We start from the raw sequence: 14,657 nt of genomic DNA on the forward strand, positions 1-14,657 counted from the left end.
GTTAGCTAACACGCACACTAAGATGATGAACAAGCCAAACATTGTACCTGCTAACAATTAGCATCGTCATTATGAGCATGTTAATGCTAGCATGTAGACCAAAGCACAGCTGTTTCTGAGTACAGCTTCACAGAGCCACTGGTGTGACTGTAGTCGTTAAGTCTTCTTTTTTATTGTACTTTATTTAATTTTGAGTTCCAATATGTACTCTTGATTCCTCCTTTGGGTTTTCTCACTCTATTTAATTTTCTATATTCTTCATATATTCCCAAATATTTCATTCCCTTTTGGCCATTCCCTTATCCTTCCATTGCAAACTCAATTCAGACTGTGTTGCTTTCCTACACAGATTGAAATCTGCATGTTTGAGCTGTTCCTATTCAGGCTTTGAATATTCAGTGTGCACACTCAGGATTTCAGAAGTGCCAGTGCTTGTGCACAGGTTTATTCAAACCTTGGTGTCTTTGTCCTTCAGTGTGATGGAAAATGGGTCCTTGGACTTTTCTCTCGCCTGTGCTTTTTTTCCATAGATATTTGGTTTTAATACTATGTGCTTTGAATTCATTTAATGCATTTAAACGATGTATTCTGTTTAGGACCACAGTGCATGGAGATTGAATCGGTAAAAATACCCTTGGGACACTAATAGGATGAAACAAAAAAACCTAAATATACCTCACAGAATATAAAAAGCTGTTTTATAGTTTTGTTTTTTGTACCCAACTTCAATTTTACATCAGAAAACTATCTGTGTTCCTTAATTAAAATTGTTGTCTGCTTAATTCCTGGACAAGCTCTTCATCAGCTGGGTTGTTCCTTTCATTTCACAAGCAGTTGTCTGCATCATCTACAAATTAATGTTAGTTAGTTAGTTGATGTCACCTTGGTGCAAATAAATCCTGCTTGTACTTTGCTCATATCCGCATTACTGTGTATTGTGTGCATTTTCTTATCCCACAGATTGACAATGAGGAATATGGTGAAGCCTTGTCGCTTGCACAAGCGTATAATCTGGACTCTGACCTAGTCTACCAAAGACAGTGGAGGAAGAGTACCGTCAGCATCGCGTCGATACAAGATTATCTGGTAAGAGATAGAAGTAAAGAGAGTGATGGATATGAGGAAATGAGGAAAGGAGGAGGTGGGATGGTTATCAGGAGAGAGATGTAAAGAGTGGTATCAGAGTTTTGTTGTTTTGTATGAAACGTCTGATAGGAAATATACAGGATATGTGTGTGGGTGAGTGGGGGCATAGCACGCATTTAAGTGCAGCACAGCCCCCTTACTCTATTTCACACATAATTTTAACCAATTTGTAGCAAATTTTCACACCCTCCCTTCCTAATTCTGTATTTCATTTTACCCCATCATTTCTTCTAAACTCATTCCCTCTGCTTCCATTCCTTACATCCCACCCAGAGCAAGATCCGCAAGCGTTCGTGGGTGCTGCATGAATGTGTGGAGCGCGTCCCAGAGAATGTTGATGCAGCCAAGGAGCTGCTGCAGTATGGCCTGAAGGGAACGGACCTTGAAGCACTCATAGCCATAGGAAACAGAGAAGATGGGGGCAGGTAGAGAATGCAAGCACACACTAATGTGCTTCCTGCACATGCATAAGTCTGTAAATGACAATGGATTTTTGTCAGTGTATATTTGCCTCATTGCGTTCGTACATGTTAATCTTTATGTGTGTGTGACTTTACTGCCATCTCTCAGGTTTATTATGCCTGGTGATGTTGACCTGGATGACCTCCCATATGAAGACATGCTGTCAGACAACGAGGAGCTGGAGATGAAGAAGGAGAAGGAAAACAAGAAGAGACAAGAGCTGCTGGCCAAAGTCGACTTCAGCAGGTACACTGCCTGTCATAGTGTAGTGTAGCGTAGTCAGCTCAGTGAATCAGCTAGACAGCAGATGAACACAGAGAATCAAAGTAGACAGAAACGCTGTCAAAGTTCTGAACATAAGAGAGGATTTATTTGAACAAAATCACCAGGGCAGGCTGGAAGTTAGAGAGATCATCACCAGCTGGAGGACCAAGACTTAAAAAAGAACTCCAATCATTTAGTTTTGCACTTTTAGAATTTTGGGAGACTTGTAAAAAGAAAAAAAAAGAAATCCTAAAATTAAACCCTCGTATGAGTGATGCTTCAAAAACACAGATTCCTAGATTTCCCATAATTCTCTATCATAACACCCATACTGGTAACAAAGATATCTATTGAACCCCAGACCACCGGTTAGTGATGCAAACCTTATTTTAAAAATCTAAAGTCTACAAGGCCGACTCAAAATAACGTAATGACATCATCTAAGGTTATTTTATCACTGTTGAGAAAGGTCCTCTCAGGCCATCGAAGACATTATGCAACTGTTTTCACACGCTGAGAAATACTTGTGAAATGTAAACTGATTTTTATGTGTAAAATCAGCTGAATGCCCTTTTAAGTGTTCCTGGGCAAGTTTCTGAAGCCCTAATTTCATACATATAATCCTGTTACAGAATGGTACTTCTTTGGAGACGGGCGTATAATTTTTCACTAAACTTTTAAGAAAAGCATCTGAAACAACATGACGCAACACCAGCTTCTGACTCTCAGTAACAGCTGTTGGGTGGGCGGTTAAAATCCCACGAGGGGAACCTGATGCTGAACCATGTAAGTTGCCTTGTCAGCAGGGTTTTTGCCCACTGTTTATAAAGCTTAAATTAAGCCATTATTTTTATTCCCGCTATCACTGTAATGATGTGGCGTAACGACCAGAATGGGATTTTGTTGAAAGTGAAAGAAAGAAGAGATTGCAGAGAAGGTGCAGACAAGAAAACCAGGGAGAAATGTGTGAGCAGGCTGCCAAATTTAACACTGATTGTTTGATTAGGTCACAGACGGGAAAGGGGATCATAAAGGCAGGGACATTAATGAGGATGAGGGGGAGAGAGGGGGAGAAAGCGTTGGCGGAGATTAGTGGGTAATCTGCTGGAGGTAATTTATGCCTTTGTTGTTAAGTGCCCAGGGAAAGACTAATGAAAAACCCTTTAGTGATCACTAATCACTCCTCATACAAACACACACACACACACACACACACACACACACACACACACACACACACACACACACACACACACACACACACACACACACACACACACACACACACACACACACACACACACACACACACACACACACACACACAATAGCTTACCCCGTATTATGAAACATTCCATTATAATGACTGAAGGGAATATGCATATACTGAAATAAACAATGCACATTTAAAATGCATCTGTGTACTGTGTTTATGCAAGCAAGCATTGTGCATATAGGTATTTCAAGCTTCAGTTGCTGGATTGGGCTCTCTCTATTGTTCTTCTCACTTCAGATACTAAACCAGTGAGCCTCCAGTCTGCATTTGAATGAGAGACCAAAAAGTATAATACCTCCCCTCTTCAGTTCCCTCTTTCTTTTTGCTCATTTGATTTTCTTTCTTTTTAGCTCAATTTGCAGTAAAGCTGTTTAGCTTTATTGCAAACGTGTAGTCCTTACTGGATAAAGTAAAGATTAAGGCTATGAAAAATATAGAAGAGTGGAGTAAAAAAATCAATAATTTGCCAACATTAAAGAAACCATTACATTAAATTGTCAGTGAATTGCCTTCTTTAAATATTCCTATTTTTCTTCTTTATCTCTGAGTCAGGGTGTCTGCCTGGCAGCTCATACACATGTCCCCAAAATGTGTTTATACATATTTGTGTATGTGCGTGTGTTTGGGTGCAGAGAAGCCCCTTACTAATGGATCTAACCATGGTGCCTTGAGGCCTGCGGCAGAGGCCAGAGACGCATAATAATTCTCTTAATTTTTTTTTAACTACACCACCATTACAGAAATGGCTCGGTATCGATCACATCTGCTCTGAGTACATCCCAGTGTGTCTGTGTGCACGTGTGTGTGAAGGCTCTTGTGTATAGATATGGACTGTATTTAACTCCTGACTGTCACATCTCATTTTGAGGTCGATTGTGCATGAATGAGAGAAATGAATCCACCAGACTTAAAAAAAAAAAAATCAGTCACTACAGTGAACCAAAGTTATTGGTGATTATTCTTAATCACACTGATTACTTTTGAGTTAAAAAGAGCAAAAATAACTTTTGGAAGTCGCTCTTAAAGCATGTTATTGACTGTTGTTGTCTCGGAGAGAATCACATTTTCAATAATTAAGGCAATTTGACAAGCAAATGAACTCTTGCTGTAAGATGCTGTTAGAAGTTCATTTCAGCTCTCAGCACCTACAGATTTTTTAAAGCACCTGATAAAAAGAAGAATGTTTATGTACCACTCTGGCCTCTCTTCCATTTTTAAACATGCATTTCTCCTGTAACTACCACTTTTACTACCTTATGCAATGTGTTGCACTTGCAGAGCATTCACTTATCCTGAAAAGTAATGACACATAAAATACAAACTTCCTCAGGACTTGGTTATTACTTTGTATTTTTACAGTAGTTGTCATGTAATAGGTCAGTGTCTTGCATGTTTTAAAGCAGTTGTATTGTACGGAACCTGAAACCGGCCCTTGCTATTATTTTTTAAATACCGTTATCTCAAGATCACAAATTGATTATCTCGTGATCCTGAGATAACAAACCTAATTTTCTCCTGATAACTGGTTAATTTATCTCATTATCTTACGAAGGCAAAAGACGACTTTTGATTTCTCGTGATCATGGGATAATTATGGAAAACTCGAAAATGAGTGCCTGGTTCATTTGAATGAACATATGAGAGAAAACATCCAATGTCAATGGTGTGTTTACAACTACAACATTTTACATGTTTTTTACAACTTGCCCTGAATCCTTACTTATAAAAGCAATGTAAAAAAAGACAATATCTGTGCGTGTCAGTGAGCAACAAAGTTGCCCAGTAGATGTTGCTATCTTGACGGTATCAAATGCTTTGAAACTGAACAATTTACAACACAAAAAGAAAGCTTTGTGTCTCCCATTACTAATGCTGGCATGGCACTCCTGATCTTTGATTAACATTACAATACTAAAAGGAAATGACCTATTGTTTTCCCATGATAACTGATTGATTATCTCATTATCTCAAGATAACACATTTTCTTGAGATAAGGGAATGATTAATTCCTGATCTCAAAGTAACGGCACTAAAAAACATAATTGCAAGCACAGCCAATATTGGCTTCCGTAGTTTTGACAATATGCAGGCAATTTTATCGTTTAGTTTCCTCTCGTCAGTTTATGTTCATATTAAAGTGTAATTCAAAATCCACCATGCTGCTTTGACTTTCTGCATACAATAACAAGATGGACAATACATCAGTTGTGGTGTGTGTGTGTGTGTGTGTGTGTGTGTGTGTGTGTTTGTGATAGAGAGAGTGGAAGGGGTGTGAAGATGAGAGTGCAGTTTGCTGCAAGGTGTTTATGTCCTTATCTGATCTGATTCAGACCTCAATCAGAAGTCTCATTTTCTCATTTGCTCCAGCACTGGTCACGTGTATATGTTTGTGTGTGTGTGTGTGTATGTGTGCACATATACTGTGTTACCTCGAGCATGTGAAGGCTTGAGCCGATGTGTTGGGGGTTTTTTTGTGTCAATTTATGCAGTCCAATTTTGTCTCTCTCATTGTGTGATAATCATTTTTATCACACACTGCATCTCTGTGCACACGTGTGCACACACACACACACACACACACACACACACACACACACACACACACACACACACACACACACACACACACACACACACACACACACACACACCTTGAAGCAATCAGGGTCCAGTCTCTTTACATTATTGTAAATATGGAGGCTGGACAGTTAGATCTGTTGTGTTAGATCAGTCCTACACAACAGACTTAACTGTCCAGCCTGCAATCTCCATTTGGATGCATCGCAGTGTTTATGTTCATTCTGGCCCTCTCTTAACCATGTTTCTCCCTTGAGTCACTGTTTAATGTAAGGGCAATTCAGGGAACCAATATACTGTAAACCTTTACAAAGGCAGAAACACTGCTCCCCTTTTTGTGTACAGCCAGGTCGCACATTTGTATGTGTAACAGTGCACTACACAATGTTTATCCTGCACCTCAGTGGAATTCAGTACTAGGAATAGCAATTTAAAAGCAAGAGATGTGGACCCGAATTGAACATTTATCCACCTCTAACCTGTTTGTGGCCATTCCTTTTCCACAATACACTGTATCTCCCTGGTGTTGTTCAGGTAATTACACTCATGACAAAAATATTAGGCCTTTAATCAATGACTGACGTGCCAGATGAAAAATTAAGGGATTTCCAGGTTATTACATTTAATCGTGAGTGGGATATGGATGTCTATATCACATTGCATGACACTCCATCTAATAGTTTCTCTATCTAATACTCAAAACTACAAATGTAGCGAACACCAATGTCATTAGGATACATTGTTTTGGAACCATGAATGGCAACGCCCCCACCCCCTAAACCAATGCCTCAAGCATGGCCAAAAAAAAGTGCTTCTACAGATTTGATTTGATAAATATTCTTGCATTCAATAAATAAGTTTAAACCTAAGTAAACCAAATTAAGAAGGAAAAATATCTTCATGTTTTTTATTCTGAAGTAGACCAACCATTTTGTTTATTTTTAATTTATGATGGAGCCATCATTTGATAATCCAGAGGAAAAACAACAAACGTGTGAAATAGCTTTCTAACATCTCATCTCATCTCCGCTCCTTCTCTCCCTTGCCGCCCCTCTTCCACTTTGCTTACTTTGCTCTGAAGAGGCAGAGCAAAGCAATAATTACCACTTGTACGAGTGCTAAGCCGTCACTCTTTGATGTGCCAGAGAGTGTGTTGAGCCAGTGTTAATCTCTGTTAGTCTGTGTATAGGAACCCTGATGAGGCCTGATAGCATGCTCTGTAATGAGGGATTATAGATTAAGACAGCGGTGGAGAGGTCAGCTCCCCTGTGGTCATACTGTGCTTGATCCAGGCCAAGTTTTTTTAGGGAGCTTTGGCCAGGTCAGGTTGTTTCCTTGTGGATTTAAGGTTGGCATGGAGAGGATCTTTAAGTATCTAGTGAAAAAAGGTTCTGTTTTACATTGAGTTTGTGTGAACCAAGGAGACGTACCGGACCACTAGCAATAGTTTGCAGTCTTGTGGTTCCTCTCCGTTGGGCATTCCTTGAGTAATAGAATTGTTGGTTGATCCTATATAGCTTAGTGCCTTGGTGTTTGTGGTCATCCAGTTTAATTTATGGTCATGATTAAATGGCATTGAAAATGGATTTGATTCTCATAGGGCAGTCAGTCAACTCATTGACATCCCATACATAACAACTGAAGGGTTCTTGTGGTCATAAGGAGTTGATTTGTTCCCCTTAGAAAATGATTAGGTCTAGAGGGCACTGTGTGGTATTGTATTCACCAGCCCCAAGCATTGTTATATGGTTCCCTGTGGGCACACTGTATAGGGTCAATTTACAGTTAATTTAAAGCTTGAGTGTGTATTAGTGCAGCGCGTAGACTCGGAATGGAGTTTGGTTTGAGTGTTGTTAAATAAAAAGACTATTCAGATCTTGTAATTTGACTTGTCGAGGTCACGTTTTAGATTGGAGATTTTATGTCAATTGTAATGTGTTGTGATTTGGCTTGCATGCTGCATGCTGTGTTCATTAGTGTTTTATATGTGTGTGTATGTGCATGCTTAGGCTGACTCTGGAGCAGAAGGAGTTGTGTCGGAGCCGACTGAAACTACTCTCCTACCTGGACCGGCTGGCAACATACGAGGTAACGACAATCACCTACCATCATTAGTACCTAATCATAGTACATTGAATGAATCCTTCGAAATCATGGTTCTTAAATCACTTGAAGTCATACAGAAATACGATAATTTGCCGTTTTAATTCAATAGGTGTAATTCGTGTTGAAACTAATGGTTAGTTTCCAAATTAAATGATTAATTGTTAGTCTATAAAAGGTCGGCAAATAGTGAAAAATGCTTATCACATTTTCCCAGAGCCAAAGTATGGAACAAACAGAGTGTAAAGCGGCTACATCAGTTTCAGCTGTCACTGTAGTCATCCCCACTATAACACAATAACAAACACTGCATGAACAACTTTCTTTTTTTATTTTTTGCTTAACTTACTCAAACAAGCAATTGACTATCAAAATCGTTGCCAATTAATTGTCTGTTGAATGGCTAATCCATTAATCAACTAATTTAATCTAATATTTGAGAAATGATTGTAACCTACAGTCTACACTGGCAGCATATTGTCATATTGGAAGTGAACAGTGCAGCAGCAGCCTTAAGCCTTTTAACCACTGTCACAACTACACAATCACTATAAATGTGCACTATACATGTGTTACGTATGTAAAATGGAAGAGACCCACAGAATTCCGTTCCACTTAATCTGGTCTAACAAAGCAACATAGGCATCGCCATCAAAAGTTATTTGCATTATCTGTAACCAGTCAGAGACATGCACCATACAGGATGCTCATTGCAATTTAAAAATACAGTGCTTCCTGTTGTCAGCATTGTTGAAACTGCTTCTCTGTGCCAATTGGTCCAACTTGGGGCCTTTAGGCTCAGTGGAGTCTGCATGAATGTTTTCCAGACTAATGTCTCATTATGAAAACTGAGCTCAGGAGATTTAAGCCTTTTTCTTTGAGGCTGTAGTACTTTTAACTACTGTTAAAATTATATTAAATTTAAGGGTCACTTAAGAACCGGTTGGCCATTGCAGATAGGACACAAGCTCATCTCATTTTTTTGTTTAACAGTCTTCATTCCTTAGTTGGCTTCCCATTTGCAAACCATACTTTCTCCTTTCATATTCAATCCCCCCAAAGCACAGAGGCTTTTCTCATCTGTCCACTATTGACACTCTCTCTTAACCCGACTAATCCCATTAAAAATATTGAAAAAGCTGTTAAACATACTTGTGTGAGACGCATTTTAAGTATGTAAATAAAGGAATCAACCTAGCTGAGAGACAAATGAGCCTTATTTGAACATATGGAAGTAGGGTTTTTTAATACAATATTAATAATAGCTCCACAGTGTAGAAGAATCAGTGCTGCAAAGATGGATACATGCATAAAGTGTTACTTTGACACCGGCAACTACTTAACTCTGGATTTCAGATTTATGACGAATAATGTTAACACACACACCTTTTTCTTCGTCAATAAATGACAAATGAACAGAGCCACACTTTTTCACACGCAGGAGAGGAAAGATGAGATTTTATCCTGCCAGATATTCAACTCAGACAGAATGACGTGTCTCTTTATTCGGACATTGTCATGGTAACTGCAGCACTCGTCAGATTATTTTTGCCCCAATCCATTTTCCCTGGCTGTCTATGAATATGATATTAAGGGTTTTATCATCCCAACTTGGGCTGGCTCTGTCTGCATATGGCCCATTCAGAGGCTATCCATCAGACACACACACACACACACACACACACACACACACACACACACACACACACACACACACACACACACACACACACTGGTAATAGGGATGCTACAGAGGATTTTATACACATAGACACAAATAAATCCATCTGTGCCAAAGGCCAGGACAACAAATATTCCCTCCTGACATATGCGTGTGCACACCCTTCCACACGCACACACTCGTATCTTCCTCAAATGGCCCCAACTAAAAGGACAAGACAGCTGTATGCTAGAAAGTTAAATAGCGTCTCTGTTGACTTTGCCTCAGTGCATTCATTTGCAGTCACATCTTCTACTTGCTCTTTTCCTCTCATCTTTAGTTTGACTTTCTACCCACTCACACCATTTTCTCTGTAAAGATTACCCTGTGCTTTACAAATTTCCTTTTCATGAACTACAGTTGTACTCTGTCTGCTCTCTCTCTGTCTTACTTGTGCTCTCCAGGAGATACTCGGCGGTCCTCATGCAGCGGAGGAGAAATATGACGCAGAGTTCTTCAAGAAGTTCCGCAGTCAAAACATTGTTTTGTCAGCAAGAAACTACGCTAGGGTAAAATCAGTCTCTCATTTTCTCTTACAGTCTCTCCATAATCATTTAACTTAATCATTTGGTACTCTTGATATATTTTATTTGACTTTTTAGCCTATTTGTTTTCTAGTATAGTGTATTAGAATGTACTAAAATAAATTTCCATCAATTTTCTTCCATTTCTTTCAGTGATTTAATCACATAATGTGCAATTTGTCTCTCTTTTTCTCCTCTTAGAGTTAAAAATGAGCTAAATGAAAGTTAAGATTGCAATATGCATTTGTTTGCCTGCAGGAGAGTAACGTGCAGGCTCTGGACATTCTGTTCACGTACCATGGAGCAGAACTTCTCCAGCATCGGCTAGCTATCCTTTACAACTTCCCAGAAACCACCTCTCCACACGAGTACACCATCTTGCTGCCTGAGGCCTGGTGAGACGCACATAAATACCTAAAAAAACAATGGAACAAAACGTTTAAAGTGCACTTTAGTTAGAAATGAGCAGCCAGGTTGAAGCCCAGCATGAAACACTTGCATGGTATTGGAGTCTACTCACTGAAGACTCAAAGGAAACATAAACACTATCTTCTGTCATTGAGGATACTGTTTCAGTGAGATTTACCAATTCAGTTATCCTGTGGAAGTAAATAGATGAACAGGGGAAGAAAATGTTATTTAAATTGCACCCTGGGTGTTTTTACATACATTGACAGGAATGTGAGGATTTATGTTTTTTGAATTACAAATACACATGAACCATTTTATTCTCTTTGTTTGTGATGTCCTCAATAGGAGCAAAAAAATCCATTACAATGTCTGACGAAAATTTAGTCAGATGTTAATGTTGTATATAAAACACCCAAAGTCTGAACAGGGACATCTAGACTGGCCCAAAACTTGTTGTCTGTCATTTTATATTTTCTAGTTTTAGTTTTTTAAACTTCCTTTCCCCAACATTTCACTTGAACTTGTGAACATGGCAACAGTGTAAACATACATGCATTATCACAGGGGACATGCAGCTTCTATCATGTCTGAAAATCCACATTTATAGTTGCACTTCTCACTACATTTCAAATCAAAATCACCTAAAACTGGAATCACACCTCTCTCAGAGCACACTCAGAGGTCTTTCTGACTTCTTGTTTCTTCTCACCTTCACACAGCAGGAATCTTTCTGTCGTGCTCTGTTAGCACGCACGCACGCACAAACAAACCTGTCATCTGGGCGTTCTGATGTTACATACACACACACACCTCAAGGGTTGACAGTGCCAAACACAGCAGAAGTACAAGGACAGAGACGTAATTGCTACTTCCAAATTTACATACAAACAAAATTTGGACATGTTAAAAATGATACAATACTAGCTGCAATAATTGCAATTGCATGCCATTCTAGTTTTCATTGCACAGCACATAGCTGCTTTAGGATTGGAGTAACGCTGAATGGGGGGAGTTGGGGATAGGATATGTGAGAAGGAGATGATACTCCTCTCTATTTCCCCTCGCTTTTTTCCCCCCTTCCTCCATTTTTACCATTATCTTTTACCATATTTTCTCTACTACAATTTTTTTTATGTGTTCAAAACAACATATGCATTTGTATTTAGAGAAATGCATATACAAACCCAAACTCCCCTGCAGTCATAAGCTAAAAAACACAGTTATAAATGTTCTTACAGCTTCCAACCACACACACACACACCCACACCCATTCCATCGCTGCTCGCTTTTATTAGCCATGTCTCAGTTTGTATGGAGGTCAGGCGGCTGTGGCTCTGCAGTGAGCATCCATCATGGCTCTGCTGCTGTGGGGCAGTTTCCTATTTTCCCCAGCTTGTGAGCACCAACTGCTGCTCTGACAGAGCTAACTCCTGCACTGCAGCAGACGGAGTCGGCTCAAGCCATCTGTTTTTGAGCTCACTCGCTATATACTAAAGTCTTGTTTCTTTGGAAGGTGAACATTTTCTCCTGTAATACTGATCTGGTTTGTAAGGGGACCGCTTGCCGTGTGGAAGAATGCAGAGTAGCAGTATTTTGTTGTTGCCTGTAGGTTTAAAGGGTTGGCCCAGTTGAAATAAAAATAAACTCTGCTCCAAGTTTGTTTTGCATATCCATTTCCCTCCCTGCCTCCCTGCCTCTCTCAGGCGGATGTGAAGTAGATTAGGAGTGCGGATGTAGAACAATTAATTCCTCCCATCGATATCTGAGCTCTCACACCAATATTTACTCTCCACCCTCAAACCTGGCTCTCTTTTAATGAGGAGAGAGAACCAGGAAGGTGGTGAATGAGGTTTGCAATAGAGGTTGAATTTCTCTGGGACCTCTCAATCCTTGTCATCCCGGTGTTAAAATTCCAATCTTAATGCATGAACTTGTGCTGGAGTGTTGGTTTAAAAAAAAAAAAAAAATCTTCCCACATCTGCGCGTTAACATAAATCATATCTGCTACTTGGACACTTCTTATGTGTTTTGTGATAGGATAGAATTATGGCGATGTTCAAAACCGTCGCAGCACGCGTGCACTCGGCCTTTAACTGCACCAAAGCTATAGATGATTTGTAGCCTGCGCTATCTCCTTGAGTTTTACAGCCACTGTACATATTTTTCTGTCTACAGACAAATAGATAACAAAAAGAAATGCATTAATCGTAGAACAAGAGATAAAACGGTGTTTGTTCACCCCAGTGTCTCCGTATGTGTGCATCCATTCGTATGCGTCTGTGTGTGTGTTTGTTTATTTGTTCGTGTGTGTGCGTGTGTGTCTCGGTGTCAAAGTGTCTGAGTCTCGTCTGCGCTGACATGCGAGGTTACAGAGTCATTCTTCACTTTGGTTTCTTTTCTTGTGTGTTCCCTATTTATCTCCCTCAGACCTGTCACCCTCAAGGAGACCAGGAAGAAGTAAAGCTTAGCACCAACATGGCGTTTAGGAAATAAAAAGCCCTTGCTATTTACAACCAAGGCACGACTCAGACTCTTCAAAAGTTCTTTGACTTGTTTATTGTTGTGTTTTCGCCCCCCTCCCTTATTATGCTCCCACTGTTTCCATTTCGCATATGTTGCTTCCTCTCACCAGAGTTTCCCTATAGTTTATGACCATGTTCAGTTTGAGACAGTAAATGTCTTCACTGATTTATGAGGTGCCATTATGGGTGTGGTGAGTGAGACTAGAGGGTTGCGGTTTATCTTTTGGATCCTGAATAGTCATTGTTCTGATTGATATTTGCAATTGTGTATGTTTTACCCTGAAGCTGAAAATCCAGTCTCCTTCTTCTGTGCTTTTTTCTGGCTTTGCCCTTTGCCTTTGCTTCTCTCTTTCTCATTATTCTGTCTTCTTTCTGCCTCTCTGTTGTCCTCCCTCAGCCTGGATGACAGAGATGAGTTGGTGTTGATTCCCTGGGACGAGCAGAGACACAGAGAGATGGACTGGTGTGAGACAGAGGAGTGCAGGTAAACAGTTTACATCACCTTTGACTTAAAGATGCCACATTTTGGCATTGGACACAAATGAACCAAACTTGGAACAATACTTTAATATAAATTAGATCCATCGCAGTAAACTCTCTCCATGCCCATGATGACAAAGACCTTCACAGAATTTTAAATAGAATTTTTTTAAATTCTCACTCCATACAGGCCAGATGCTTGTGCTGGCATCATTACGTGAAACAAAACATGACATCCTTATTATCCAAATGTTAAACAGGACCATAACAAACTAATACCAAATCATGCTGTGCTGCCAATTTATGCCATTTGCTTGTTTTTGTAGGGAAGCCAGCCTCATTTACAATTTTATTTAGCACGCTCTTTTTATTGTTCTTTGGTGTAGAGTCATAATATCAGTGGACTATTGCGATACACTTGGCCTGGAATTACAGGGTGAAAATTCAATACTGTGATTGCAGTTGCAGTGATGCCAACAATGTCTATGATTGTGCCTATGACATGGTTTGTCACCCTCACTTGCTTTATTTTATTTATTTATTTTACTTTCCTACTATTTTTCTTTCTTCTGTTTCAGTTTATCTTCTTTTCTCTCATCCATATGTATTGTTATTCTCAACAAATCCCATAAAAGGACCAAACATCCCTCAGTACCTTTCAACTTCCCTATCCAAATAATAGCGTTCAGCCCCAAGGCCATTGGTTCCCACTTATAATGTAAGTCATGTAAGAATATGTTGCTTTCATGCTTTTGTTGGGACTATTTTCAGCAGTGGATTTGGTGGTGTTGTGAGTATTTACAGCACCATAAATAAACTACAGTGCCCATGATGTTGTAATGTCACCCAGTACAATGATGTTGTTCATTAATGTGTTTTCGGGGAACAATCAAACTCTATGGCACAGAGGAATAATAAGTATTCTATAACACTACTTGTTAGTAGTGTTATATTTAGCAGAAACTCCAGGAGTAATGGATGTCTTGTACAAAAAGATCCATTGACAAACAAACTTGATCGATGAAGGACACAACAGCTACATATCAAAGTGCCTGTGTTGACACAGTGAAATCATGTCTGTTAATATATCAAGTCTGAAGGAAAAGAGTAGAACCACTCTCAGTTATTCAGGCAGCGCCCAGGTGACCTTGCCCCTAGTCACAACATCCCTA

At 39.5% G+C, this 14,657-nt stretch overlaps 1 protein-coding gene across 3 annotated transcripts in view; it reads left to right on the plus strand.

Annotated features, from left to right (window-relative positions):
- Positions 1-14,657, plus strand: part of nbas (NBAS subunit of NRZ tethering complex) — a 156,315-nt gene that overhangs the window by 25,244 nt on the left and 116,414 nt on the right. For all 3 annotated transcript variants that reach the window (XM_062437119.1, XM_062437120.1, XM_062437122.1), the window contains exons 16-22: positions 961-1,086; positions 1,420-1,571; positions 1,717-1,854; positions 7,735-7,813; positions 9,953-10,057; positions 10,331-10,467; positions 13,403-13,489. In XM_062437119.1, the coding sequence (XP_062293103.1) occupies positions 961-1,086; positions 1,420-1,571; positions 1,717-1,854; positions 7,735-7,813; positions 9,953-10,057; positions 10,331-10,467; positions 13,403-13,489 (824 nt within the window). The remainder of the gene's footprint in view (positions 1-960; positions 1,087-1,419; positions 1,572-1,716; positions 1,855-7,734; positions 7,814-9,952; positions 10,058-10,330; positions 10,468-13,402; positions 13,490-14,657) is intronic.

This window comes from Scomber scombrus, chromosome 17 (assembly GCF_963691925.1).
Source record: "Scomber scombrus chromosome 17, fScoSco1.1, whole genome shotgun sequence".
NCBI classification, from domain to species: Eukaryota; Metazoa; Chordata; class Actinopteri; order Scombriformes; family Scombridae; genus Scomber; species Scomber scombrus.